The sequence below is a fragment of the Phyllostomus hastatus genome, unplaced genomic scaffold (assembly GCF_019186645.2).
Source record: "Phyllostomus hastatus isolate PE091 unplaced genomic scaffold, TTU_PhHast_1.1 phas_scaffold_555, whole genome shotgun sequence".
In the NCBI taxonomy this organism is placed as follows: Eukaryota; Metazoa; Chordata; class Mammalia; order Chiroptera; family Phyllostomidae; genus Phyllostomus; species Phyllostomus hastatus.
This window is the reverse complement of record NW_025334036.1, coordinates 14,663,734-14,689,928: the sequence shown is the minus strand read 5'-3', so window position 1 is coordinate 14,689,928 and position 26,195 is coordinate 14,663,734. Positions and strand designations below refer to the sequence as shown.

The window sequence follows — 26,195 nt, the reverse complement described above, 5'->3', positions numbered from 1 at the left end:
GCCCCGACGCGGGGCTCGGGCTCTTGAGGCTCCCGGCGGCGGCCTCCCTCGTCTACGGCCATACCACCCTGAACGCGCCCGATCTCGTCTGATCTCGGAAGCTAAGCAGGGTCGGGCCTGGTTAGTACTTGGATGGGAGACCGCCTGGGAATACCGGGTGCTGTAGGCTTTTTGTCCTGCTTTTCCACCTTCCCCGGCCGCGGCTGGGGACCGCGGCCGGCCGGGCCCTCCTGGACTGCGCGCCGGGCCCCTCCGCAGGCTCCCTGGCAGCGAGCGCTCTGCTCTCCGCAGTTCCCTGGCCCGAAGGCTCCCGGCCGCCACCTGCTGGGCAGGGCCCCCTGCACGGAGGCCGGGCCCAGGACCGGTCCGTGGGCGTGTCCCGCCCAGCGGCCTCCGGCTGGAAGCCCCCGCCTCGCCCGCCTCGCCCGCGTCCCCACACCCCAATACCCCGCCGCCACCCACCCGCCCCCCACCCCGGCCGGGCCTCCACAGCCCCAGAGTACCCCTCGGTTCGCCCAGGACCCCCGACCCCAGCCCCCTGGCCTGGTGGCCAGCGTTCGCCCAGGTGCGCTGGGGCGCCAGGAAGCCGTGGCCAGCAGGGCGCAGGGACGGAGCCTCCCGCGTGCGGGCCCGCGGCGCACGTCCCCGGGTCGGTGGGTGGACGCGGACGCCCGCCCGGCACCGCCCCGCACCCTTGAGGCTTCCTCCGGCCGGGAGCCGGCCCCGGCAACAGGGGAGCCTGGCCGGTGTGCGCGTGTGCAAGGGGTGGCCCGCGGAGCAGCTGGGTGGCGGGTGGACGGCCCGACGGAGGGCCCGGCGCGCGGGCCGGGGAGGGCCGGCGGCCCGGCCGGCCGCGGGGCTCGGGCTCTTGAGGCTCCCGGCGGCGGCCTCCCTCGTCTACGGCCATACCACCCTGAACGCGCCCGATCTCGTCTGATCTCGGAAGCTAAGCAGGGTCGGGCCTGGTTAGTACTTGGATGGGAGACCGCCTGGGAATACCGGGTGCTGTAGGCTTTTTGTCCTGCTTTTCCATCTTCCCCGGCCGCGGCTGGGGACCGCGGCCCGCCGGGTCCTCCTCGAGTGGGCGCGAGGCCCCTAGCAGGCTCCCTGGCCCGGGGGGGCCCCCCTTGGGCCCCACCTGCTGGGTGTGGCTGCCTGCCTGGAGGCCACGCCCGGGACGCGTCCGTGGGCGCGTCCCGACCTGTGGCCTCCGGGTGGAAGCCCCCCCCGCCCCCCACCCCCGCTCCCCGGGCCCGCCCGCCCCCGCTCGGGCCCTCCACCGCCCCCCGAATCCCCTCCGTTCTCCCAGGTCCCCGGTCCCCAGCCCCCAGCCCTGTTGGCCAGCGTTCGCCCAGGTCCGCTCGGCCACCCCAAGCCGTGCCCACGGTGCTGGGATCCGGGCGTCCCCCGTGCAGGCTCTGGGCCCGCGTCCAGGGACCATCCTCCCTGGAATGAGTCCCCAAAATGCAATCAAAGCTTGTCACGGCAAGGGTCGGGGTGCCCTTCTCTGCAAAGAGCAGCCAGGGCACTCTGGGACGCTCTCCCCTCGAGAGAGTGGCCGCGCCGGGCCGGCCCTTTTTCTCCCCAGGATCTCGGTAGTCCTTGGCAATTTGTTCGCTGCAGCCACAACACCCGGTCCCTGCGGGCTGGGGTCCTCATCGGGCAATTCATTCTTCCTTGGAGAACGTCCCGATGATGACGTGGCTTGCTAATGCTTCAGCGTTCTGCTCATACAACTTTGGACCACCCCGAAGTTTGGGAGGGTATGCTCTTCTGTGGCTTCCTACAGACGTTGTTTGACCTTCGAGGCTTCCCGTCGACCATGCGTGCTGAAGTGCTTCTTTGCCATGCTTTGAGGACGGGCTCAAGCTCCAACACAAAGGGAGCTGGCTTCCCGTCGCCGTCGCCCGCCACAGTCGCCACCCACAGGCCGTGACTGTGTGGCTTCTCAACGACCAGTTCCGCCTTGAGCCCAAAGCACGCTATTCTCCAGCACTTGCACTCACGTCCTCTCTCCACAAGGCACTGCCTCTTGCTCGCCCCGACACCCTGGGCCCCAGTGGCAGAGAATCAGCACCCAGACCACGTCCCCCAACAAAGTGCAGGTCACTGGCCAAACCAAGAAGCTCTGCCGGGGCTGGGCCCCGACTCCAACCCGCAGGGGAGAGGAAGGGCACGTCCCCGCCAGCGGGCCCATCCCTGCCTCCTTTCCCTGCGGACAGACAAGGCCTCGTGACACAGCCTCAGCCCTCTATGCAGTCGGAGGGCAAGTCCCTTCGAATTCAGGAAACCCAGCAAGACTGGCTCCATGCAGACACCCTACCCCAGCGGCTAGGGTGCCTGCACAAGGAGGAGCACGCTGGGTGGGCAAACCTGAGCCAGGCTCTCTCGGCCCCTTCCTCGCACCCAAGACCCGAAGCCCCAGTCGGGGTTCCTGCTTTCAAGGAACCTGGCCTCTGGAGCGGTGAGGGACTCGCATCCTCGAGGGGTGTCCGCCTGCAGACCGAGCCTCCCGTCTCGGCCTCTCGCTACGCCCACGGACGCCGGACAGGGAAAGGAGCGCAGCGTGGGTCCCCGCCTCGGCATCGGCAATCCATCAGTGCCAACAGGCTGGCGAAATGAAACGTCCAAAAGACCCGGCCCAGGTTTCTGGAGAGCATCCTCGCGCCCGATCCAAAGATAGGCCCTCTGTGAAACGAAAGGGTTCGCTTGCACGCTTGGAAGTCTTTTTTCCAAGAAAGTTTATGGAACCGTGGGCTGGCAAGAAGCAAAGACGGGGTCGTGGGGTGTGAACTGTGAATGGCCAGCAAGTGGGGTGGGCAGGAGGGTGGCGGTGGGGGGGGCTGCGTGTGGGCCTTCCTGGAGGTGAAGGGGCTTTTCCTCTCTTTGAAGCATGAAATGTGTTTGGGGTTACAAAGTTCATGAAATCACATGGGTTTCGGGTGCCCGACTCTGTCCGACATCACCTGTCTATTGTATTGTGTTTTCGCCCCCCGCAAGTCACGTCTCTTCCCATCACCATCTGCGCCCCCCGCTTTCCCTGCTGGGGCCTCCCTCCACCCCGATTTCCCTCTGGTGACGACCATGCTGTCGTCTGCCGGTGATGTTTTGTGCCCCCCGGCCCCCCCCCACCCACCCCACTAAATCCCCTCTCATGTTCCACCGGCTCGCCTGCCCCAGCCCCGCTGACAGCTAGGAGTCGGCTTCTATTTTGCTGGTTAGTTATTTTGTTCAATGGATTCCACATACAAGGGGGGAGGGGGAATCCCAAACGTTCAGAATTCTCTTCTGCGGGGCAGGCCCCTTGTAGTACACCTTTGCCCCCAACCCCCCCGCCCCCCCACCCCCAGCTGTTTTAAGAATCCATTTGTATCTGCCTGCCCACTGGTGCTGTTGTGAGAGGCTGCGTTCGGCTACAGTAAACTATTGGAAGGGAGGGTGGGGCGCTGTGCTCATACCCCTCTCATGATGGGTGATTGACGAGTGAACTGCCCAGAACACACTGAGGCTTCAGCAGTTTTGGATACAAAATGGCCTGACCCCTGTGCCCCATCCTCCTTATCACCGAATCTCTCCCCGAGTGACTTTGTCGTCGTCGTCGTCGTTTCCCTAGGTGAGAAAAGTCCCCAAAGGGAAATGTTTTCCCAAGGTGGAAGAGGTGAAAGGAAAAACAGCAGGAGCACTCAATGGCATCCAAGTCCACGAGTTCAAAAACCGTTTTGGGCAGTGGACAAAAGCCTCCGTAGGTGTATTGCATCCAATGGAGAGCCTTTGGAAGGCAACTGAGGTTTCAACGTGGAAGAACACATGCACGATTGTTTTCTAAATAAACCCTGGGAGTTTGGGGTTCCCCCACTCATGGAAGTGACATCGATTGTGTTTGTCCCGCTCCGACTGGCTTCTTTGACTTCGCGTACTACTGCTGTCCATGTCCATCCACGCTGTCGCCCAAGGTAAGATTTCCTTCTTTCTCACGGCTGAGTCGTGTTCCGTCGTGTGAATGTCCCACCGCTGTTTCATCGCCTTTCCTACCGACGGCACCAGGGCTGCTGCCCACATTTTCGCCGATGCCAGTCACGCTGCGATGAACATCCGGGTGAATACATTCTTTGGCGCTGAGTGTCTCGGGTTCCTTGGGATGTACTCCTGTCACGACCAGCGCGGAGTCGGGGTTCCTGAGTGGGGGCGACGGGAGGCTAAGAGAGACACAACACGCTTTGAGGCAAAGCAGGGGCCAGGTGGGACATTGTCCTCTGATGGAGAGACGATGAGCCGGGAACATGGTCTCCGCCTTTACCTTCTAGGGGCTTGGTTGCTTAGACAGAGCTCGAGGACAGTTTGGCGGACTCAGGGAGACGCTGCAGGCACGGGACTGACGGGTTCCCAGGCTACCTGCCTGCTGCGTGTGTTCTGGGCCCAAGTTCCAGCGCATCCAGTTGCAGCTTGCGACTATGGATGGGTGGCCCTCGGAGCAGCTGGGTGGCTGGCGGGCGGGCGGGCGGGCGGCCCCCACGGAGGGCGCGGCGCGCGGGCCGGGGAAGGCGGGCGGCCCCGACGCGGTGCTCGGGCTCTTGAGGCTCCCGGCGGCGGCCTCCCTCGTCTACGGCCATACCACCCTGAACGCGCCCGATCTCGTCTGATCTCGGAAGCTAAGCAGGGTCGGGCCTGGTTAGTACTTGGATGGGAGACCGCCTGGGAATACCGGGTGCTGTAGGCTTTTGTCCTGCTTTTTCCACCTTCCCCGGCCGCGGCTGGGGACCGCGGCCGGCCGGGCCCTCCTGGACTGCGCGCCGGGCCCCTCCGCAGGCTCCCTGCCCCGGGGGGGGGGGGAGGGGGTTAGGGTTACGGATAGGCTTAGGGTTAAACACACTGAGGCTTCAGCAGTTTTGGATACAAAATGGCCTGACCCCTGTACTCCATCCTCCTTGTCACCGAATATCTCCCCGAGTGACTTTGTTGTTGTTGTTGTTGTTGACAGAGCTCAAGGATATTTGGCAAACTTAGGGAGATTCTGCAAGCACGAACTGATGACGGGTTCCCAGGCTATCTAAATGATACACATGTTTTCCGGAAAAGTTACAGTGCATTAAGTTGCAGCTTGCAACTATGTGTGGGTGGCCTGTGGAGTAGCTGGGTGTCGGGTGGACAGCTGGAGGGAGAGTCGGGCGAATCCTGGGAGGGACGGCAGCTTGGAGGCGGTGCTCCGGCTCTTGATGCTCCTGGTCTCGGCCTCTCTGGTCTACGGTGAAAAAGTTGTGAGGTGTTTTTGAAGAACGTACATCGGCTGCAGATAAGGCGGAGAGGTGACGCAGGGTTCTCTATGCTAGCAAAATCTGGAGGAAGAAATATTCACTGCTTTTCATGGGTTATAGACCAGAGTCACTAATTTCACACACATGTGGGATGCGGTGGCTGATCCAGTGGCCCGAGCGGTCTTTTGTCAGTGGGCCCACATTTATTGTTTCCTGGTCAGGTATCTCTATCTCTTGTCTCACTATCCACATGTTGTAATTTCATTTAGAAAATTCCATAACTACAGGAATGCAATGTAATAAACCACAGGAAAACCTACACGATCCCTGAAAGAAAAACTATAGACATCTATGTAATAGGCTTCCAAATGGTTATGAGCAATATTTAACAGAAACAGGTTAGAGCCTGGCTTGTCAGGCTCAGTGGATTGAGCGCTGGCCTGCAAACCAAAGGGTCCCGGTTTGGATTCCCAGTCAAGGCACATGCCTGGTTTGCGGGCCAGGTCCCCAGTAGAGGGTGCGGGAGAGGCAAACACACTTTGAAGTTTCCCTCTCGTTCTCCCTTCCTTCCTCTCTCTCTAAAAATAAATAAAATCTAAAAATTGAAAACCTTGAAAGAAACAGGTTAGAGGAAGAATTTTATTTCACAAGCGACAGCTTTGTCTGCGGGGGTTTATCCAGTCCTCCCGCGTTGCTGACAACCGCTGCAGTGCGGACCACGCAGCGTGCCCCGTGCAGACAGAGAGGGGAAAACTGAGAGATCACCTCCGGATCTCTCCGCAGATCACCTCCGGAACGACAAGCAAGGTTGGAAAAGGACGGACAACTGCCATTTTCTGGTACCTGAAAAGGCAGGTGCAAATGGGAACACTGAATGACAACTAACCGGCTGCTCTAAAAACATCAGAAGTTGAAATCATCGAGGTTTTAATCCGACGTACAAAACTTTAGGAGTTAGGAGTCTAACTCCTAAACCTACCAACGGAAGGCTGGAAAACGCACACTGCAGCCACAACTAGGATGACACCCGCGCTTCAGGGTGGCGGGACCGCGAGTTCTCGCGAGAACTACCTCACCACCACCTCCTCCTCCTCCTCCTCCTCCTCCTGTTCCTCCTCCTCTTCCTCCTCTCCCCCCCCCCCGCCCCCACACTCAAAGCAGAGTGGTCGCGAACTCTCGCGAGAGCGGCTCAGGCTGGGCTCCCGGGAGGCGGAGAAAGATGGCGCGGCGGGCCCCGTCCTGGAGCCGGCTGGACCGACAGCAGGAGCGCGATGTGCGCGAGCTGGTGCGCCATGTGGCAGGCCTCCGGGATGAGGCGGACCCCAACTTCCAGCTGTGCCTGAACTTCGCCTGGTCCAACTTCAGGTGCGAGGCGTGATGCTGTGCGGAGCCAGGAAGGGGTCGGGCAGGGTCTGCACTGCCCTGGTGGCCGTAGGGTCCGGTCGTGAGTTGTGCGGGACCTGAGTCTGCCCCATAGGTGTCCTCCCCCACCGCACCGAGCGCTGCACCCGACGCAGCAAGCGCTTTTGAATGCATGGGCCAGTGAGATTTAGGGCAAAGTAATGGTCGCGCCTAGTTCAAACGGCGATCTCTGGGCGTCCTGTGCCTGCTGGGGTCGCTCCAGACCGCTCGCTCCTGGGTCTCCTTTTTCCTTCCGCGGAGGGCTGAGCAGGACGCGAGGGTCACTTGTGTGGGGCTCACTGCCCGGCGCTGCCCCCGCAGTCCAGCCCGGAGGTCCGTCCCACCCTGGGGGTCTGTTTGGGTCATTTCTCATCCCAACATCTGGAACAGTTACTGCCTTGTAGTGACGAAGCCGCCCATACACCCTCTAGTACAATCCCGAGATTTACGTAGTTTAGATGCTTAGGTGAAGTCAGAGCTCCTATTTTTGTTTATGGACGATGAAAATTAGGCAGCACTGTTAAGATAATCACCTGTAATGGAATTTTACTACTAAAAGTATGTTAGTTGGCGTTAATACTCTAACCGTGTAATTTCAGTAGAAATCTTGAGGACTAAATAGTCTTGCAAAATGAGTAATCTTGACTTTCAACCTTAATGATCATATATAAAGTGCCTACTTGGTTTACAAAGACTAACCACTGAGGTAAAAGTCCGCCAAATTTCTGAAATAATAAACTCAGTTTTTTAAGTGTAACTTAAATATTGCAATGTGTGAATAGGTCAAATAAAACAATGCTTTTCCTACAGGTTGAATGAGTTATTTTTCCTTTTTAAGGTTATCTTTTTTTAACATTTTATTTGTTTATTTTTATACAGGGGAAGGGACTGAGAAAGAGGGAGAGAGACATCCCTGTGTGGTTGCCTCTCGGGTGCCCCCTACTGGGAACCTGTCCCACAACCCAGGCCTGTGCCCTAACAGGAAATTGAACCAGTGACCCTTTGGTTTGCAGGCCACCACTCAATCCACTGAGCTATCCCAGCCATGGCATCCTTTTTAAGATTTTCTTTTTATTTTTTTAATCGACTTCATTGGGCTCCCCATGGTTAATAAAATTATATAGGTTTCAGCTGTACAATTCTACCATCCATTATCTGTGTATCGTATTACGTGTTCACCACCCCAAGTCAAGTCTCCTTTTGTGTCCATTTGTCCCCCTGTTCCCTCTTCTACCTCCACCCTTATTTTTATTTTTCTGTTACAGTTGACATTCAGTATTATTTTGTATTACTTTCAACTGTACAGCATAGTGCAGGGGTGTCAAAGTCATTTTCACTGGGGGCCATATCAACCTTGCAGTTGCCTTCAAAGGGCTGAAATGATTTTAGGACTGTATAAATGTAACTACTCCTTAACTGTTAAGAAATTGAAATTACATTGAGCCCTTTGAAGGCAACCGCAAGGCTGCTGTGGCCCCTGGTGAAAATGAGTTTGACCTCCCTGGCATAGTGATTAGATATTTATAAAATTTAAGAAGTGACCTTCCAGTGTCCGAGGTTCAATTCCCAGCCAGGGTACATTCCTGGGTTGCAGGCCATAAACCCCAGCAACCGCACATCAATGTTTCTCTCTCTCTCTCTCTCTCTATCGCCCTCCCTTCCCTCTCTAAAAAATAAATAAATAAAATATTAAAAAAAAAGAAGTGACCTTCCTGTAAGTTTAGCACCCACCGGCACCATGTACAGTTATTACAATATTATTGACTATATTTCCTATGCTGTACTTTGCATCCCTGTGACTATTTTGTAACTGTCAATTTTGCTGCTTAATCTCTCACCTTTGTCACCCAGTCTCCCAACGCCCCTCCCCTCTGGCAAACATCAGTTTTTTTCTCTGTGTTTATGAGTTTCTGTTTTGTGTGTCTGTTTCTTTTTGCTCTTTAGATTCCACATATAAGTGAAGTCGTATGGTATTTGAGTTTCTCTGACTGACTTTTTCATTTTGCATGATACCTTCTAGGTCCATCCCTGTTGTCACAAGTGGGAAGATTTCATTTTTGAAAAAAATTTATCTTCTTGATATTTTAGAGAGAGGAAAGGAAAGAGAGAGAAACATCCATCTGGTGTTGCACTTATTGATGTAGTCATTGCTTGCTTCTTGTATATGCACTAACCAGGAATCGAACCTAGAATCTTGGCATTAGCAGGAAGGTGCTCTAACAAAGTGAGCTACGTGGCCAGGGCAAGATTTCACTCTCTTTTATGGCTGAGTCATAGTCCATTGTGCGTATGTCCCACATCTTTTTTCTTCAGTCATGTATTCATGGACATTTGGGTTGTTTCCATAGTTTGGCTATTGTAAAGAACACTACAAAGACAAATTTAAATGCTGTAGCTCAGATAATTTCTGTACTGACCTTTCTAAATGGCAGTAAGTGGACGGACATCATTTGAGGGTTGGGAAAGACTAAAAGTTACCATCTCCTTCTACACATTGAGAAACTAAACACATTATGATAGGTGAAGTACCGTTCCACTTGGCCATTTAGAGGATAGAATTAATGTTACCTGGTCATGTCATTTACTTCGTTTAAATACAGATTGTGGGCTCTGAAACTGAAAAGTGGAAAACAGGAGTCATTGTGCTATACTGTGGTTTTATGAACTCTTAATCCATCAGAAAAATGAACAATTTTTTTCGGCTTTTAAAAATTGCAGCCATGTTGTAAGCCCTAGAAATTCAGAGATAGGTGAGATTCTTTTTGTCCTTAAGGGAGAGAGAAATTGAAGTTAATCACATATCATCTAGGGTAGGCCTTTATTATTTGTTCTTTTAAGGATTTTATTTATTTTTAGAGAAGGGAAGGGAGGGAGGGAGGGAGGGAGAAGGGAACATCAGTGTGTGGTCATGTCTCACGCTCCCTACTGGGGACTTGGCTGGCAAGTGAGGCATGTGCCCTGACTGGGAATTGAACTGGTGACCCTTTGGTTTGCAGGCTAGTGCTCAATCCACTGACCCACACCAGCCAGGGCCAGAATAGGCCTTCTTAACACGAGAGCCTAAAGATAGAATTCAGGTGTTATGAATGTGGACGAGAAAAAATTTACACCAACCTCTAACTACAAAGTAACATTTCTTTCAATTATGAATGAAAGCAACAAGCAATATTAGCTTACCTGTGAGTGTATCAGCAGTAGAAATCACATGTTTTAGGTCATATTTTAGTTGTAGATATATCTACATATTCTTTATGTCGCTTTAATGTTAGCTGTGGACCCACTGCTAAACCTTGTTACTTAATGCTTTTTCAAAGAAATGCCTTGCCTTGGCCAGTGTGGCTCATTTGGTTGGAGTATCGTCTGGTACACCAGAAGGTTGGTAGGTTCCATCCCCCGTTAGGTTGTGGGTTCAATCCCTGGTCGGGACGCATACTAGAGGCAGCCAATAGGTGTGTGTAGTGTCTGTCTGTCTGTGTGTATCTCTCTCTCTCTCTCTCCCTTCCTTCCTGAAAGCAATGAAAAACTGCCCTCAGGTGAGTATTAAAGGAAAAAAAAGGGAATGTCTCATTATATGCCACACTTTTAGGAACACTTCACAACTGTATTTCACTATTTTCAGTTACTGTTGTATATTTCATTTTGCGATTTAAAAGACATTCTGCCTTGACCTGGCTGGTATAGCTCAGTGGATTGAGTGCAGGCTGCAAACCAAAGCATCGCAGGTTCGATTCCCAGTCAGAGCACATTCCTGGGTTGCAGGCCACGGCCCCCAGCAACCGCACATTGATGTTTCTCTCTCTCTTTCTCCCTCCCTTCCCTCTCTAAAAATAAATAAATAAAATCTTTTAAAAAATAAATAAATAAAAGATGTTCTGCCCTGGCTGGTGTGACTCAGTGGAGTGAGCGCCGGCCTGTGAACAGAAGGGTCACCAGCAGGATTCCCAGTCAGGGCACAGCCTGGGTTGTGGGCGGTCCCCCCGGTTGGGGATGTGCGAGAGGCAACCAGCTGATGTTTCTCTTGCACATTGGTGTTTCTCTCCCTCTCTTTCTCTCTCCCCTACCCTTTCTCTGAAAATATATAAATAAAATCTTTAAAAAAAAATGTTCTGAGAGGGGGTCTTACCTTCACTGGGCTCCCTATAGCATAAAAAGGTTAGGCACTCTGATACAGGATGTGCTGTGTTGGGCCCAGACACAGGGCATTGTGGGAAGATGGAGCAGCCAGAGGACAGGGTGGGGCAGCTCAGGGGGACCTGTGTCCCACTGGAAGGAGCCTGAGCCGTCTCAGATGCCAAGGTCGTGCCCAGGACGGCAAAGGGATGCAGCAACAGAGGAGCGCTCCTGTGTGTCACTGAGTGTAGGGTGTGTCCGGGACACGGGGGGCAGTGATGCTAGTCTGCTTATCGAGGTGACAGGGTTGATGTAAGAATTGCATTTGATGTCCTAGATTCCATCGTTTCTTGGATGTGAACAGTCACAAAGTAGAAAAGACCATAGAAGGGTAAGTTGATTTCATCTATATGTCTATCCATGTAGATCTTTTCATTCATAGAGCTTTATGACCATCCATTGACTTTCAAAATTATGTTTTAGAATTTATGAAAAATTCATCATTCATTCCGATCTCGGTAAAGCTGCTAGTTGGAAGAGATTAACTGAGGAATTTCTCAATGCATCACTTCCGAGCACAAAGGAGACAAAGGTAGGCATTATAATACCGTGAGGTCTCTTGTGAATTTTACCATTTCCAATCTGGTTGTGGACAGCTCGTTTCTGCCAGTTAAACATTCATTCTCTTAGTATTGTTCGCTGGCTAGAGCAGAATACCCTGAAACCGACCCAAGTGTTACCTGGAACCCAGTGTGACTCAGGCCTGAGGAGAATGAACAAGCTCTTGGGTATTTATTTCAGTGTTAGCCTCCTAGGAAAATTGAGATCAGAGATTGGCATGAATAATAGCACTATGTGGCTATCTTAAGTGTTTTTGTTTCTTAATTTTTATTTTATTTTTATTTTTTAAAAGATTTTATTTATTCAATTTTAGAGAGAGGGGAACGGCGGGAGAAAGAGAGGGAAAGAAACATGAATGTGTGGTTGCCTCTCTCACGGCCCCTATTGGGGACCTGGCCTGCAACCCAGGCATGAGCCCTGACTGAGAATCGAAGACCCCTTGATTCATAGCCAGTGCTCAATCCACTGAGCTACGCCAGCCAGGGCTATTTTATTTTATTTTTTGAGAGAGAGGAAGGGAGGGAGAAAGAGAGAAACATCGACTTGTAATCGAACCAGCGACCTTTAGGTTTGTGGGAGAACACCCAACCAACGAAGCCACACTGGCTGCACCCAGCTTAAGTGTTTTAAATCCGTGGTCCCCAACCTTTTTGGCACCAGGGACAAGTTTTGTGGAAGACAGTTTTTCCACAGACCAGCTTGGGGGGATGGTTTCGGGATGTTTCAAGCGCATTACAGTGAAACTCCCGTCCTACTGGGCGGCCTGATTCCTAACTGGTACTGGTCAGTGGCCTGAAGGTGGGCCTCCGTTTTACCTGGCTTCTCAGCCCTTGGTAATAAGAACAACCTATGAAATGGTGCTGTAAGCACTTTCAGATTCCATTATAGGTCCCCAAGCTCACCCTGATGCTTGAAGATTCTCTACTAGAGGGGTTTACAAAACTTTACAAAAGCTGCCCTCTTCCTGTTACGGTTGATTACAATGGAATGATATAGATTAAAAGGAGCAAAGGGAAACGATTCCCGGGGTGACAGCTGGGAGAAACCAGGCACCAGCTCTCCAGGGTTCCTTCCCAGTGGAGTCACGAGGGAGGGAGCGCCCTTGGTTCGTGCAGTGACAGTGTGTGACCTCACACACACAGTGCCTCGAACCAGGGAAGCTCCCCGGTGCCTTGGTGCCCCAGGTCTTTGTTCGGGGTCTGTCACATGGACACGCAGTGCCCACGTGGCTGACCCTGCCACTCGGTGTGCAGCCCCACAGAGGTCCATCCGATGACCTCAAGCAGACGGAAACAGGCATTCACTGTAAAGCACATTGGTGCTGTCAACAGTCTGGTGTGTGGCCTGAAGCCTCTAGCTCAGGGGTGTCAAACTCATTGTCACCAGGGGCCACATGAGCCTCACGGTGGCCTTCAAGGGGCCGAGTGTAATTTTAGGACTGTATGCATGTAACTACTCCTTAACAGTTAAACGAGAGAGCTCAGTGCTGCCACTGGGTAGAAACAAGGTGCCCGGCCGGATGAAAGAAGGTGGAGGGCTGGATTCGGCTCACGGGCCACACGTTTGCCACCTGTGCTCTAGCATACACAAACCCGTCTCCGCAGGGTACCCCCAGGGCTCGGGTTCTGTGTCGGAAGCCAGTGGAGCGCCAGTCCTGAAGACCTTCCTGGGGTTCCCGGCTGGGTCAGCTAGGCATCTGATCCAACTGGCTTGACCTTCCCAGTGACCTCTGTTGCGTGAGGCTGTCTCTTTGTTCAGCAGGGTGTCTGGCCCTCGGTCACCGGCCACATGCGGCCCAGGATAGCTGTGAATGTGACCCAACACCAAATTGTAAATGTCCTCCAAAACCTTTTTTTTTTCCGCTTTCTGTTTTCATTACTGTTTGTGCATTAAACGCATGGCCCAAAACAACTCTGCTTCCTGTGTGGCCCAGAGGCGCCAAAAGGTTGGACGCCCCTGGGCCACTCTGCACTGTGAAACTTGGTGTCCCACACACGGAAGAGAGCCTCAGACACCTTCAGGGAGGGCTCTGATGGTATGTCTGGAGAAGAGAGAGCCGCAGTCTCTCTGAGTGTGTGCCGTCGGGGGAGAATGCTCCTTGAGACCTTGCCTGCAGCCTCCTGGGGAGCCTGTGGAATTGAATGAAGACATTCAATCCTACAATACCATTGTGTTAATAGTAAAAAGAGTGTCGTGTGTGTTTAGAGCCCTCAGTACATGCCAGGCCCCGTGACTCCCACAGCCAGCAGCATCAGCAGATACAGGTGCTCCTCCCCAACCCTGGTCGTGCAGACTAACACGGTGAAACAGTGAGGGTCACTTCCAACTTGACTTTGACCTTTTCACTCCCATCTTCAGTTTTTTCTGTGCCCCTGCAGCTGTAGGCCCCCAACCAGGTACCTGGCCTGCAAGCCAGGCATGTGACCCGACTAGGAATCGAACCTGCAACCTTTGGCTTTCAGGCCTCCGCTAAATCCACTGAGCTACACCACCCAGGGTTAATCCCCTCATTATTGATGTTATCATCTTAATTGTTTTCTGTCAACTGTCCTGTCCCCAGCTGTGTAAAAGAAGTACATGTCTATCATTTTACTTGTTGTCCAATGCCAGAGGTCCCCTCTCCTCCCCAGCCTGTCTGCTCATGCCCCCTCCCTAATTTCTCACCAGTGGATTTCAAGCAGCCTACTTATGTCTTCTGTTTTGATTCTAATGTAAAAATAAAGTACAGCCCTGGCTGGTGTAGCTCAGTGGATTGAGTGCGGGCTGTGAACCAGGGGGTTGCCGGTTCGATTCCCAGTCGGGGCACATGCCTGGGTTGCGGGCCTGGTCCCCAGTGGGGGCCATGTCAGTCAGCCACACATTGATGTTTCTCTCTCTCTCTTTCTCCCTCCCTTTCCCTCTTTCTAAAAATAGTGAATAAAATCTTCAAAATAAAATAAAAAAAGGTACAAAGCTGCCATTTTCTGGAGCATTTTCTCGATCTGTTGAAGCTTGGCTTCCCGGCAGTTGTTGTCATTTTTACATTTGGACGTTTCTTACGTTGACAGTGTTGTGCCCACAGAGCCTGGACCTAACAGTGGACAAAAAGCAAGCACCCCACGAGTGGCCACCCCTCCTCCCCTGCCCTCTCCCTCTGTGCAGCAACACAGAAGCCTCCTACGTGTCGCTGCGCCAGATCCGTGCGGTTGCTAGACTGTCTCAGCCCAGGGGTGGCTGGACTCGGGGATTCTGTGCTCACAGGCGAAAAAGTTTTCCTGAAAATGGACATATATAAGAGTCTTAAGTATATGTGTAGATACATAATTTATTTTTATTTTTATCTATTGATTTTAGAGAGGAAGGGAGAGAGAGAACCACTGATGTGCTGTTCCACTTGCTGACGCATTCACTGGTTGGTTCTTGTATGTGCCCTGACTGGGGCTCAGACCCACAACCTTGGCGTATTGGGATGACGCTGTAACCAACTGAACTACCTGACCAGGCCTGCGATGCACAGTGTTTTGCTAGTGAGCAGGGGAATAAAAAAAATCCATTGGACATCTGTCCTAAGCTCCCCCACAAAATAAATTGTTCATGAAGGCTTCTATGCTTCCCCTGTAGCTGTGCGTGAGGAACCAGCGGTGTCTGGACGCTCCTGGATGCTAGGCAGCAGCTCACATGCCATTCACAGAGATAGGAGCGGCTTCATTTTTTTCTTTTTCTTTTATTTTTTTTAGAGAGGTAAAAGAGGGAGAAAGAGAGGGAGAGACACATCAATATGTGGTTGCCTCTCATGCACCCCCTAGTGGGGAGTCATGCCTGCAACCCAGGCATGTGCCCTTTGGTTCACAGGCCGGCACTCAATTCACTGGCCACAGCAACTGGGGCGAAGTGACTTCATTTTCTATACAGAGCTTAATTCACCTTGACCGTGAGCAATGCCTCCACTCACAAATATCCAGCCCAGCCCACCCCGAGGGAGACCCAGGACACACTCACCACAGGATTACGTGCATCTCCTTGCCATTAAACTGAGAAAGAAATCCGTTCTCAGGCTGAAGAGGAAGTTTGGCTGGTGCCTGAGTAACAGACTCCAGAGACGTGTGCTACTTGTCCTGCCTGCGGACAGCCTGCGCTGGGCCCTCCTGCCCCTGGCTCCTTCCCCTGGCCGCAGGAGGTCCCAGTGCAGTTCTTGTGCCCGTTGGAGACATTAAACTACAGCATCAGCCTGGCTGGTGAAATAGAGTTTATGTTTCATTGGTCTGTCCTTTGGGGGGGGAAAGCTTTAATGTTAATATTTTCTTTTATATGTGATGTAAGTGAAGTACTTGCCTGAAATGGAAACTTACTGTGTTTTTAACAATGTTAATGGAACAGTTTTCAATTATTTTTTATTTTTAAAAGGAAACCTTTATTTTAATTATAAGCTGTCTTTGATTCTTAAAGGTCATGGATTGGTGTAAGGCCGTTTATTTGCTTTCCATTTCAGTGCACTTTCTGCAAAAACACTATTGCCATTTTGACAGAAAGAAAAAGCTACATAGTTGCAGTGTTTGCCTCAACCAGCAATAAACACACCAGCACCATCACTCCAAAGCACCTCTCTGAGAGCATTTTAGTTGACGTGTGGGGAAATGAATAGGGCAGGGCATTAGAGCCTGAGGCATGCTGACTGGCTTACTGAGTGCTGGGTAAATTACCACTCAATGGCATGTGTTCTTGGGGAAGCAATTTCACAAAAGAAGAAACCTTTTCACTGACATTTGATATTTTCTTTCCAACAGGGACCAACACTTGTACAGCAGCGACCCGTTGTACGTTCCCGATGACAGTTTTTGTGACTGAGACACAGGTTATCCGGGAAACACTATGGTATGTTCTGTCCCCTGATCAGTAGTCTGGACGACTTTATTTTTTAAAAAAATACTTTATTTATTTATAGAGAGAGGGCAAGGGAGGGAGAGAAGCATCCATGTGTGGTTGCCTCTCATGCGCCCAGTCCTGGGGACCAGGACTGCAACCCAGGCGTATGTCCTGACTGGGAATCGAACCAGCCACCCTTTGCTTTGCAGTTGGGTGTTCAGTCTACTGAGCCACACCAGCCGGGGCTACATGACTTGATTAGTGGTGTAAAGAAAAGCATCCAGGGGTTTTTCCATGTGACCTAGAAACAGGCCTTTAAGTGTAAACTCCAGCAGTTCCCAGTGGGCACCCGAATTCTGCTGGTGCCTCAGGAAGCCCAAACTTGATTTTCCACCGTGGAGATTGAGATTTTGATGCATTTACTTCTCTTTCATTTTGAATAATTTAATATACAGTGTCCGACAGAAGTAAGGCCTGCTTGATTGTGTGTGGTTGGTAGGGTAATAATATGGGTATAGCAATTTTTAGTTTTAATTTGAACATTTCACCTAAAATGTCCTAGGGTGCCCTTGGGTGTGATATGACATGCTTATGATTTTGTAGTAGACAGGGACGTTATTTGTGCCAGACCCTGTGTATGTGACTAACTGGATCATACCATCCCTTTGCTAATGTCCAGGTTCAAAGCAAGGCTTCTCATGTGCTGCCTCCTGCTTGCAGTAGGCAGAGTGTCCCGATGGCAGTCAGCCTGGGCCCCAGCCCCGGGAACATCAGAGTGTGTTCCCACAAAAGGACAATGAGCAGTGAGACCCATAGAGCCGCCACTCAGATCTCCTGGGTCTGGTCCCCTCTGCCCAGAAGCATAATGTTGATATTCTTTTTCTTTTTTTTGTAAGATAATATTTTTAAAAGACTTTATTTATATCTTTGTAGAGAGAGAGGGAGAGAAACATCAATGTGTGGTTCCTCTCACGGACCCTCTGTTGGGGACCTGGCCCACAACCCAGGCACGTGCCCTGACTGGGAATCGAACCAATGACTGGTTTCCAGGCTGGCGCTCAGTCCACTGAGCCAGACCAGCCAGGGTTAATGTTGACATTCTGAAAACCAGGAAGGTCTGTTCGGACCACCTCCTGTGGGAGGAAATGCTTTGACAAGGCTGTTTGAACTTCACTCTGAGATGATACTGACATGTCTTGAGTGTTAAGGTAATCCCATGAAAAGAGTGATTTCTTCTGTTTTCTAGTTACCTGACCTCTCTGCTCCGCCCAAGTCTGAATCTTTTATTACAAATTCTTAATCATTACTGTAGCGAACATTCTTCTATACTTAAAATACACTTAAACTTCTTATTTCATTTCAGGTTACTCTCAGGAGCCAAAAAGCTCTTTATCTTTCAGCTGATAGATGGGAAGGTAACTGTGAGGAACGACATTACCGTCACCCATTTGACCCACATAAGTTAACTGTGTAAGTGTTAATTAAATAATGAGATTTGTGTAAACTGTGCGTATATAACTTTAGAATGTTTTTCAGTATTAAAACTACTAAATATATCTTAAGATCCAAAAGGCAAAATTAACTTGTGCAGCTTAAGAGTGCTTAGAGAATTCTTTAGTGTTGTTGTAATGTTACGTTTAGTTTTAATTTGTGTTTTCTCCTTTTTATTGGTCATTCTATATTGGGAAAGCTGTATGCTGTAAATGTTTTGCATATAGTGCATTTATCTGAAATGTATCTTTAAAAAGTGTAAACCTTGAAGAAAATACAAGGAAAAAATGAAGTTATTACAATCAAATTTAAAACAGCATAAACCTCAATTCCATATTCTGTAGATATTAATTTTCATGCTGCCTTTTGGATCTAAGCATACTGTTCCCAACAGTCACACAGGAGCTATTGTACAGCGAGGGGATATGCATTTGAAACTCACGGAGACTGGCTTGAAATAATCCTGTGTTTGGTTTCCATCCCGTGACCGGCGGCAGAGCTGTCTGCGGTCGGTGCTGGAGCAGATGGCGGCCTACGGGCAGGTGGTGTTCCGGCTCCAGGAGTTCATCGACGAGGTCATGGGCCACGGCCCTGAGAGCTTGCTGCCGGGGAACGGGAACGGCCACAAGAAGCTCACGGAGGCCCCCTTCCGAACCTACCAGGCGTTCATGTGGGACCTGTACAAATACTTCATCACTTTCAAAGAAGAACTTATAGAAATTGAGAAGTGTATCATCAATAACGGTATTGAAACGTTCTTCACTTTTACTTGTAAGACACACAACTCACACTCGGAATGCCATTGAAGTTATTCATTGATAGGAGGTTGGAAAATTACGTGGCAAAGAAGTAACTGTCATGAATATATTTATTTTTTAAATTTGTATTATTTTTTGTCATTACCCAAGGACATTTTCTAATTGCTTTAAAAGAGAGAGAAAGGTGTGGCAGATCCTGGCCGGCAGGACCTGTGTGTGTTGTGGCTGCTCGCAAACAAATACACAGGGACAACAGAAGTCCTGTGGAGAAAAAGGGACGGCATGGCCACTCTCTGAGAGAGAGGGCCAGAGGCCCCTGCCTGGACAGGCTTTTATTGTTTTTCTGGGTCCATGACATGGAGGGTAGTCCTCCTTTACTATGCACAGGTTCACTGCAGGGGCCTCCCATTACAGATAACAAAGGAAAGAATGCTGCTAATTACTGAAAAGAGAAGGATGTTGCAGATCAGGGGGAAAGTGGTTGAACTGGTCACACTGCATACTTGGGAGGTTTAGCTGAGATTTTAGGAAGTTGCAGTAAGCACTTGCTGCCTCAATTCAAGGTGAGGGAGTTTTAGCAAAAGCAAGTCTCATAGCAGTCTGGGTACAATGCAGGCCTGACTCCCCATGGGAAAACCTCTCCGTGGGCGTCGTCCTGCGTGCCACTCGCTCCCCAGTGGTTTTCCATGTGAGTCCTGAGCTACATTCCCACGCCACACAAAGGGATTCCCTACAAAAAGGGGGACAGAGAGAAAGAAGCATCAATTGGTTGCCTTCTGTATGTGCCTCTTCTGGGGACAGAACCTTGGTATGTGCCCTGACTGGGAATCAAACCTGCAACCTTTTGGTGCACAGTACAGTGCTGGAACAACCTCAGCCACACTGGCCAGGGCTAAAATTATTCTAAATGTGTATTTTAAGCCATACATGTCATTAAAAATCCAACAGTAGTGAAAGATGGTGAAAATTTTTCCACCACTGCAGGTGTGGCTCAGTTGGATAAGAGCCTTGTCCCATAGGCCGAAGGGTTGCAGGTTCAACTCCCAGTCAGGACACGCGCCCAGGTTCCGGTTCAGTCACATTTCAGTTCCAGTCAGGGCAGGTGCAGGAGGCAGCTCATTGATGTTTCTGTCTCACATTGATGTTTCTCTCTCTGTCTCCCTCCCTTCCTTTGCCTTTCTGTAAGATCAATAAGCATGCCCTCAGGTGAGGGAAAATTAAAGAAAACTTTTATTCTTCCTCCAGTTCTTCAGGCAAGAACTCAGTTCCTCTCCCTAGAGGGAACCAAGTCGTAGTCACTTGTGTACCCTCCTGGAAATAAAATTTTTTAAAGATTTTATTTATTTTTAGAGAAAGGGGAAGGGAGGGAGAGGAAAGAAATATCAATGTGTGTTTGCCTATAGTGCACCCCTTACTGGGGTTCTGTCATGTAACCCAAATTTGTGCCCTCACCGGGACTCGAACTGATGACCTTTTGATTTGCAGGCCGGTACTCAATCCACTGAGCCACACTAGCTGGGCCAGAAATAATTCAGACAATGCAGTGGGTGCATTTCTGTGTGTGCAGACCTGGAAGTCTACTCACTCCTCCCTTCAAATCCTATTTTCATTTAAATTTTAAGGATCATTACCTTATAAGTATATGAAGAGCCTCGTCATTCTTTTTCACAAACTCAGTGTCTTGCTGTATGGATGTGTCACAGACCCGTCCCCTTGTGGACACCCAGGTGCTTCTGAGCCTTTGCTGTTGCCATCAGCACCATAGTGGTAACCACTGCTGTGTCATTTGTTGTGCGCGGGCAGCGAGCTGGCTGTAGTGCAAGTTCTTCAGAGTGCCGCTGCCCTGGCTCCTGTGGCTCAGTGGACTGGGTGCCGGCCTGCAAACCAGAGGACATTGGTTCAATTTCCAGTCAGGGCACCTGGCTGGATTGCAGGCCAGGTCCCTAGTAGGGGGTGCATGAGAGGCAACCACACACTGATGTTTCTCCTTCTCCCTTCCCTTCTCTCCAAACATAAATAAATTAAATCTTTCATTAACAAACGGCGTAGAAGTGTTGGGCAGAGGCGATCGCGGGCAATTTGCCACATTCAACAGGAACCCCTGAGCGCCTTGCCGCCCTTGCAGGCAGCACCTGACCGAACCCTGTGGTCCTCACCCATGGGACGGACATGAAGCGGTGGCCCAGGGCCGGTGTTTTCCCCTTCACTTTGGTCACAGCTCAAAGCAGTGCTCAGTCCCCTGTGTCCATCACGGGACTTCCCTGACCCCCCCCGGGGTGACCCCACATGTCACTACAGTCTGTCATCAACACCAGGGACCTGCCCCGGCACAACACACTGGGGAGCCCGCAGACCCTCCTCGGGTGTCACCCCTCTGCGGGTGCTCGCTTTTCTTCGGGGAGTGGGGAGTAAGATGTGTGTGTCGTGCTGTGACGTGCGGTCCCGTGTGTGCTGATTCCCGCAGCCCCCTCCACACTCAGGAGTCAGAGCCGGCTCTTGCCGCCCCCTTGTAGCCAGTCCCTCCACCCTCCCCCCCCGAAACAGCAGCCCCACTGTATTCTGGGATTTATTTCTTTTGTCTAGTAGTTTTAATTTGCGTTCTTTGGTTACAAGTGAGGTCGACTGTCTTTCTGTCTAAGAATCACTGGTATTTCCTTCCCTGTCAGTTCCTTTATAGGTTGTTTTTCTGGGAGTTCGTTTGTTTCCCCCTGAGAAAGGACTTTCTTTAGGGACGTGAATCTGGGAGACAGGAGAGGAAAATGCAGCCCCCTCCCGTCGGCTCTGCCTTCCCTCGTGGGTGAGCATTTCTGGGGTATCTGACTTCACGGTTTTCCTGGCTAACAAGTGTGACCCTTGACCCTCACAGACACCACAGTAACTCTTGCCATCGTGGTGGACAAGCTGTCGCCCCGCCTGGGGCAGCTGAAGGTTCTGCACAGAATCTTTAGCACCGGGATAGCCGAGGTCCCGCCGGACACGCGGAACGTCGTTCGGGCGTCTCCCCTGCTTAACACCCTGTACAAGGCCATCCTGGAGTATGACAACGTGGGGGAGGCCTCTGAGCAAATGGTACGTGGCCCCTCGTCTGGTCTCAAGCGTGTGGTTCCCTCCTGTGCTGGCAGAACAGTGGGCTGCCGCTGTTGCAGCTCCTTCTAGAAACAGTGCTTCAGTCTCGGCGTGTCTGACACTTGTGCAGGGTTTTGAAATTAGCTTCTAAGTTTGTTTGGGGTTTTTTTCCAGATTTTATTTATTTTTAGAGAGAGGGGAAGGGAGGGAGAAAGAGTGAGAGAAACATCAAAGTGTGGCTCAGCCTCTCAAGTGCCCCCTGCTGGGGACCTGGCCCACAGCCCAGACATGTGCCCTGACTGGGCATTGAACCAGCCACTCTTCAGTTCACAGGCCAGCACTCAGCCCACTGAGCCATACCAGCCAGGGCTCTTCTAAGTTACAATTGCTAGGATGAGCAGAAGGATGCGATGCAGCGAGGACAGAACGTGACAGCAGGATGTGAAAAGTTCCCAGCTGTCTTCCAAAGCGAGGTGCAATAACCCTTTCTGAAATAGAACTGCAAGTCTATGATGGGAAGTCTCAAGAGTGGTCAGTCACAGAAAGAAAAAATAGGACCAGGTTTACTAGGGGCTGAGAGGAGGGGAGGTACGTTACGGGGACAGAGTTGCAGGGACTTTTTTATTTTTAAGATTTTATTGCTTTATTTTTTTTAGAGAGGGGGAGGGAGGAAGAGAGGGAGAGAAACATCAATGTGTGGTCGCCTCTCGCACACCCCTTACTGGGGACCTGGCCCGCAACCCAGGCATGTGCCCTGACTGGGAATCGAACCGGCAACCCTTTGGTTCACAAGCCAGTGCTCAATCCACTGAGCCACGCCAGCCAGGGGAAGAGTTGCGGTTTTAAGCATGAGAATGTTCTAGGGATCTATTCTCACAACAGTGTGAATATACTTAGCTTGACTGAACTGTACACTTAAAAACGATGGAGACCATATTTATGTTATGTCCTTTTTTATTACAATTTAATAACACAGTGCTCACTAGAGACTAGAATCGAGAAAGCTGCAGGTTTGTCTGGGCATGTGTTTTGGGTGTGTTTCCCTGTTGGTTGGCGCACTATTTTCTCACTGCTGTGGTCCTGCGGCTCCGCATACAGTAGGTCCGTTTCTTCCAGCTGTGTAGTGTTTTCCTGCTGGGCGGGCAGTAGAATGAAACCATGTCCTCATTGCTTCTGGACACCTCGCTCACTGCTCCACTCAGGCAGGAAAACCGTGTCGCTGTCGTCCCTGGGTAACCACCCCTCACGGGCGTCCGAGTGTGGGCTACAGACCTGTGCTCATCTTGTGAGTGGGTGAGTTCTTCACAAGGGTCTTACAACATGTGGTTTGGGTTTTTAATTTCCTACTTTATTTCAGACAGCAGAAACCTGGTCACTGTCCAGAAGGAGTCTCAGCAGCGTGTCGGCCTCGTCTCTCGCCGAGACGAGGACGCCCTGAGAGCGGCCTGTGCGCGTGTCCCCGCAGGTGTCCCTGCTCTTCTCCCTCTGGGTGGAGACCGTGTGGCCCTACCTGCAGATCGTGGACGAGTGGATCGCGCACGGCCACCTGGGCGACTGCGCACGGGAGTTCATCATCCAGAGGTGACCGCGGCCACACGAGGCTCAGGGCACGTGGGGCGGTTTCGCTGGGTTCAGGCACCACCAAGGGAGAGCAGTTGGGCCGAGAGAGCTCTGTGGTCACCACAGGGCACGTCGGGGCGCGGCCCCCAGACACCTTTCTCCTGCCCTTGTGTCAGTTCACTGCTCAGTCCCGCAGACTGCCTCTCTGGGTGGCGGTGTGTCGATGTCGGGCTGGCCTAGCGACACGCACAGCGCTCCCTGTGAAGCAGGCGCGGGCCCCCAACCACCCACTCCCAGTCATTCCAGCGGAAAGCATCAGTTAGATAAAAGTATGAAAACATTTCTGAAGAGGCCTTGAATACATTTATTTCTCCAAATTAGCTGCTCTAGATTTTTTTTTCTTTTTAATCCTCACGTGAGGATATATGCATTGATTTTAGAGAGCAGAAGCGGGGGTCGGGGGGACACACACGCGCGCACACATCGATGTGAGAAAGAAACATCGATTGGCTGTGCACCCCGACCAGGACCGAACCTGCAAACCAGGCCTATGCCCCGACCAGGAATCGAACCCTGGACCTTCTGGTGGGTGGGATGACATTCCAACTACTGACCCACAGGAGCCAGCATGCTACTTTTTTTTTTTAACACTTAAGTTAATTGATTTTTCTGAATACAATCACAGAATCTGCGTCTCAATGCCTTGTGAAGTTGGGTGCTCTGTGTGGGTGTGTGGTTTTATTGACAGCTGTTCATTTCCCTCGACAGGAAGGGCATGTTGATGCCCCCGAGCTCTGGAAAGGTGGCCCTGTTTTTGGGGCTCAGATATAAGAGGAGCCTTTCCCCCAGTCCAGCTTTTGTCTCTCATTCTGTCCTGTTTCATCTCTCTCACTATTCTTAGATAGTGGGGAGTATCTATCATTTTGTTACTCAAAGCAATTCTGTTAAGGATCTACTTGGACCCTGGCTGGGGTGGCTCAGTGGATTGAGCGCTGGCCTGCGAACCAAAGGGTTGCCAGTTCTATTCCCAGTCAGGGCACAGGCCTGGGTTGCAGGCCAGGTTTCCAGTAGGGGGTGCTCAAGAGACAATCACACATTGATGTTTCTCTCTCTTTTTCCCTCCCTTCCCCTCTCTCTAAAAAAAAATAAATAAAATCATTAAAAAATAATCTTATGTGGAGAGGGATAGGTGTAGAAGTCTGGAGATTACTCTCATGGGAGATGAACAAATTAATCATATTTTGCTTAATTCCAATGCAGACAACTTTCTACTTAGTTAGATTTTTGTCTCAGTCATCAGAGTATTTATCCATGTTTTCATGTTAAACTGAGGCCTGATAAACTCTCCCATTTTGCACAGACATTGCTTCATTTCAGCAACAACTGACGTTACTGTGTCTGGGAATGTCTGTAACACACAGGGCTGAGCTAGAACACACATGCTGTTCTTTTGGAAGAAGGATGAACATCGAACATTCTTTTGAATCTCTACAGAAACAAAAATGTTCCGGTCAATCACAGAGACTTCTGGTACGCAACCTACACGCTCTACAGTGTGTCGGAAAAGACAGAGAACGAAGAGAAGATGAGCGACAACGCCAGCGCGAGCTCCGGCAGCGAGCAGGGCCCCTCCAGCCGCCAGCCCACCATGGTGTCCTTCCTCAGGCCCGTGCTGAAGCACATCATCATGGCCGGCAAGTCCATGCAGCTGCTGAAGCACCTGCAGGCCGGGGACGGCACCACGGGCCAGGCCACGGCCAGAGGTGGGCCCTTCCCACACGCCTCTCGCGGCAGGGGCTGCTCTGCTGCTGTCTCTGCTCTTGTCATCCGAGACACGGAATGATTCTGTAGTTTTCTGTTTGTTTTGTTGTTTATAATTTTTAGAGAGAGGGGAAGGGAGGGAGAAACATCAATTGGTTGGTTGCCACTCGTATGTACCCCAAACAGGGACAGAACCCACAACCCAGGCTTGTGCCCTGACTGGGGATTGAACCTGGGACTGTGGGCTTGCAAGACCTCAACAAAACCTTCTAGTTACACGGAAATTAGCACCATGATCAAGGGAGTAGATCATGCTGCTTCTAATAGGAAAAAGGTTGTCCTCATTGGAAATGTCTAGCACTTGCTCTGGCCAGTGTGGCTCAGTGGAGTGAATGCTGGAGTGCTAAGCAAAAGCTTGTTGGTTCGATTCCCTGTCAGGGCACATGCCTGGTTGTGGGCCAGGTCCCCAGTTGGGGGTGTGCTAGAGGCAAATAATTGATGTTTCTCTCCCTATCTTTCTCTCTCCCTTCTCTCTAAAAATAAATATATTTCTTTATATTTCTTTAAAAGACAGAAAGAAATTTATAGCACTGTATTTGAAAGACAGTGATAAGAAGTTCCACATGTATTTTCCTTACTCTTGATTCCTGAGGACTGGTCTTTTTTTTTTTTTTTTTTTTTTTTTTTGACTCAGAGGGAAGGAGAAAGAGGAAAAAATCTATGTGTGGTTGCCTCCCACATGCCCCATCTTAGGGACCTGGCCCACAGCCCAGGCATGTGCTGTGCCCTGACTGTGAATCAAACCGCTTACCCTGGATTCACAGGCCCATGCTCGATCCACTGAGCTACACCAGCCAGGGCAGGACTGCTCCTTTAAAAATAATTCCCTAGCATATCTTGCAGCATGTCGCTCTTGAAGACCATGAACCCTGGCAGATAGGAATTCATTGGTGAGCAATTCTGACTGGACCATAGATTTCAATAAAATTTTGATGTTATTTCTAGTAATTTTATCAATTGACTAAAACAATTTGAGAGGTGTAAATGAAACCCATGGTTGTTTTGTTTGTAAATCAGCTTAGTGTTACATCAGTTATTTTGTATCTTGTCCAATAATATTTTCAGTTGGCCCGCGGTTCTTGCTCAGTTGGTTACAGCATCATCCAGATATGCCAGTTATGGGTTTGATCCCTGGTCAGGGAACGTATAAGAATCAACCAATGAAGGTATAGAGAAGTGGAACAACAAATTCATGGCCCAGCCCACCCCTTTCTCTTTCCCTTCCACCTCTCTAAAGTCAATAAATACAAATTTTAAAACATAAGAATAATAT

At 50.8% G+C, this 26,195-nt stretch overlaps 1 protein-coding gene and 3 non-coding genes across 5 annotated transcripts; all 4 read left to right on the top strand.

Moving 5' to 3' along the window:
• The first annotated feature begins 50 nt into the window (after positions 1–50).
• LOC123809848 lies at positions 51–169 on the top strand. Its single transcript, XR_006784136.1, has one exon. It is a non-coding gene; the product is annotated as a 5S ribosomal RNA (ribosomal RNA).
• A 726-nt stretch (positions 170–895) lies between these two features.
• On the top strand, positions 896–1,014 carry LOC123809842. Its single transcript, XR_006784131.1, has one exon. It is a non-coding gene; the product is annotated as a 5S ribosomal RNA (ribosomal RNA).
• A 3,584-nt stretch (positions 1,015–4,598) lies between these two features.
• Positions 4,599–4,717, top strand: LOC123809810. Its single transcript, XR_006784099.1, has one exon. It is a non-coding gene; the product is annotated as a 5S ribosomal RNA (ribosomal RNA).
• A 1,755-nt stretch (positions 4,718–6,472) lies between these two features.
• Positions 6,473–25,514, top strand: LOC123809742 (gamma-tubulin complex component 5-like). 2 transcript variants are annotated; one of them, XM_045825021.1, is made up of 9 exons: positions 6,473–6,617; positions 11,101–11,154; positions 11,247–11,355; positions 16,148–16,235; positions 17,590–17,683; positions 18,215–18,461; positions 21,342–21,544; positions 23,007–23,122; positions 24,596–25,514. In XM_045825021.1, exons 4-9 carry the CDS (start codon positions 16,189–16,191, stop codon positions 24,942–24,944), a joined length of 1,056 nt encoding a protein of 351 aa, XP_045680977.1. In that variant the 5' UTR covers positions 6,473–6,617; positions 11,101–11,154; positions 11,247–11,355; positions 16,148–16,188; the 3' UTR covers positions 24,945–25,514. The 2 variants fall into 2 exon arrangements, with proteins under 2 accessions (XP_045680977.1, XP_045680978.1); XM_045825022.1 differs by lacking the exons at positions 6,473–6,617; positions 11,101–11,154; positions 11,247–11,355 and having other exon boundaries at positions 16,219–16,235; positions 17,590–17,696.
• Positions 25,515–26,195: the final 681 nt, after the last annotated feature.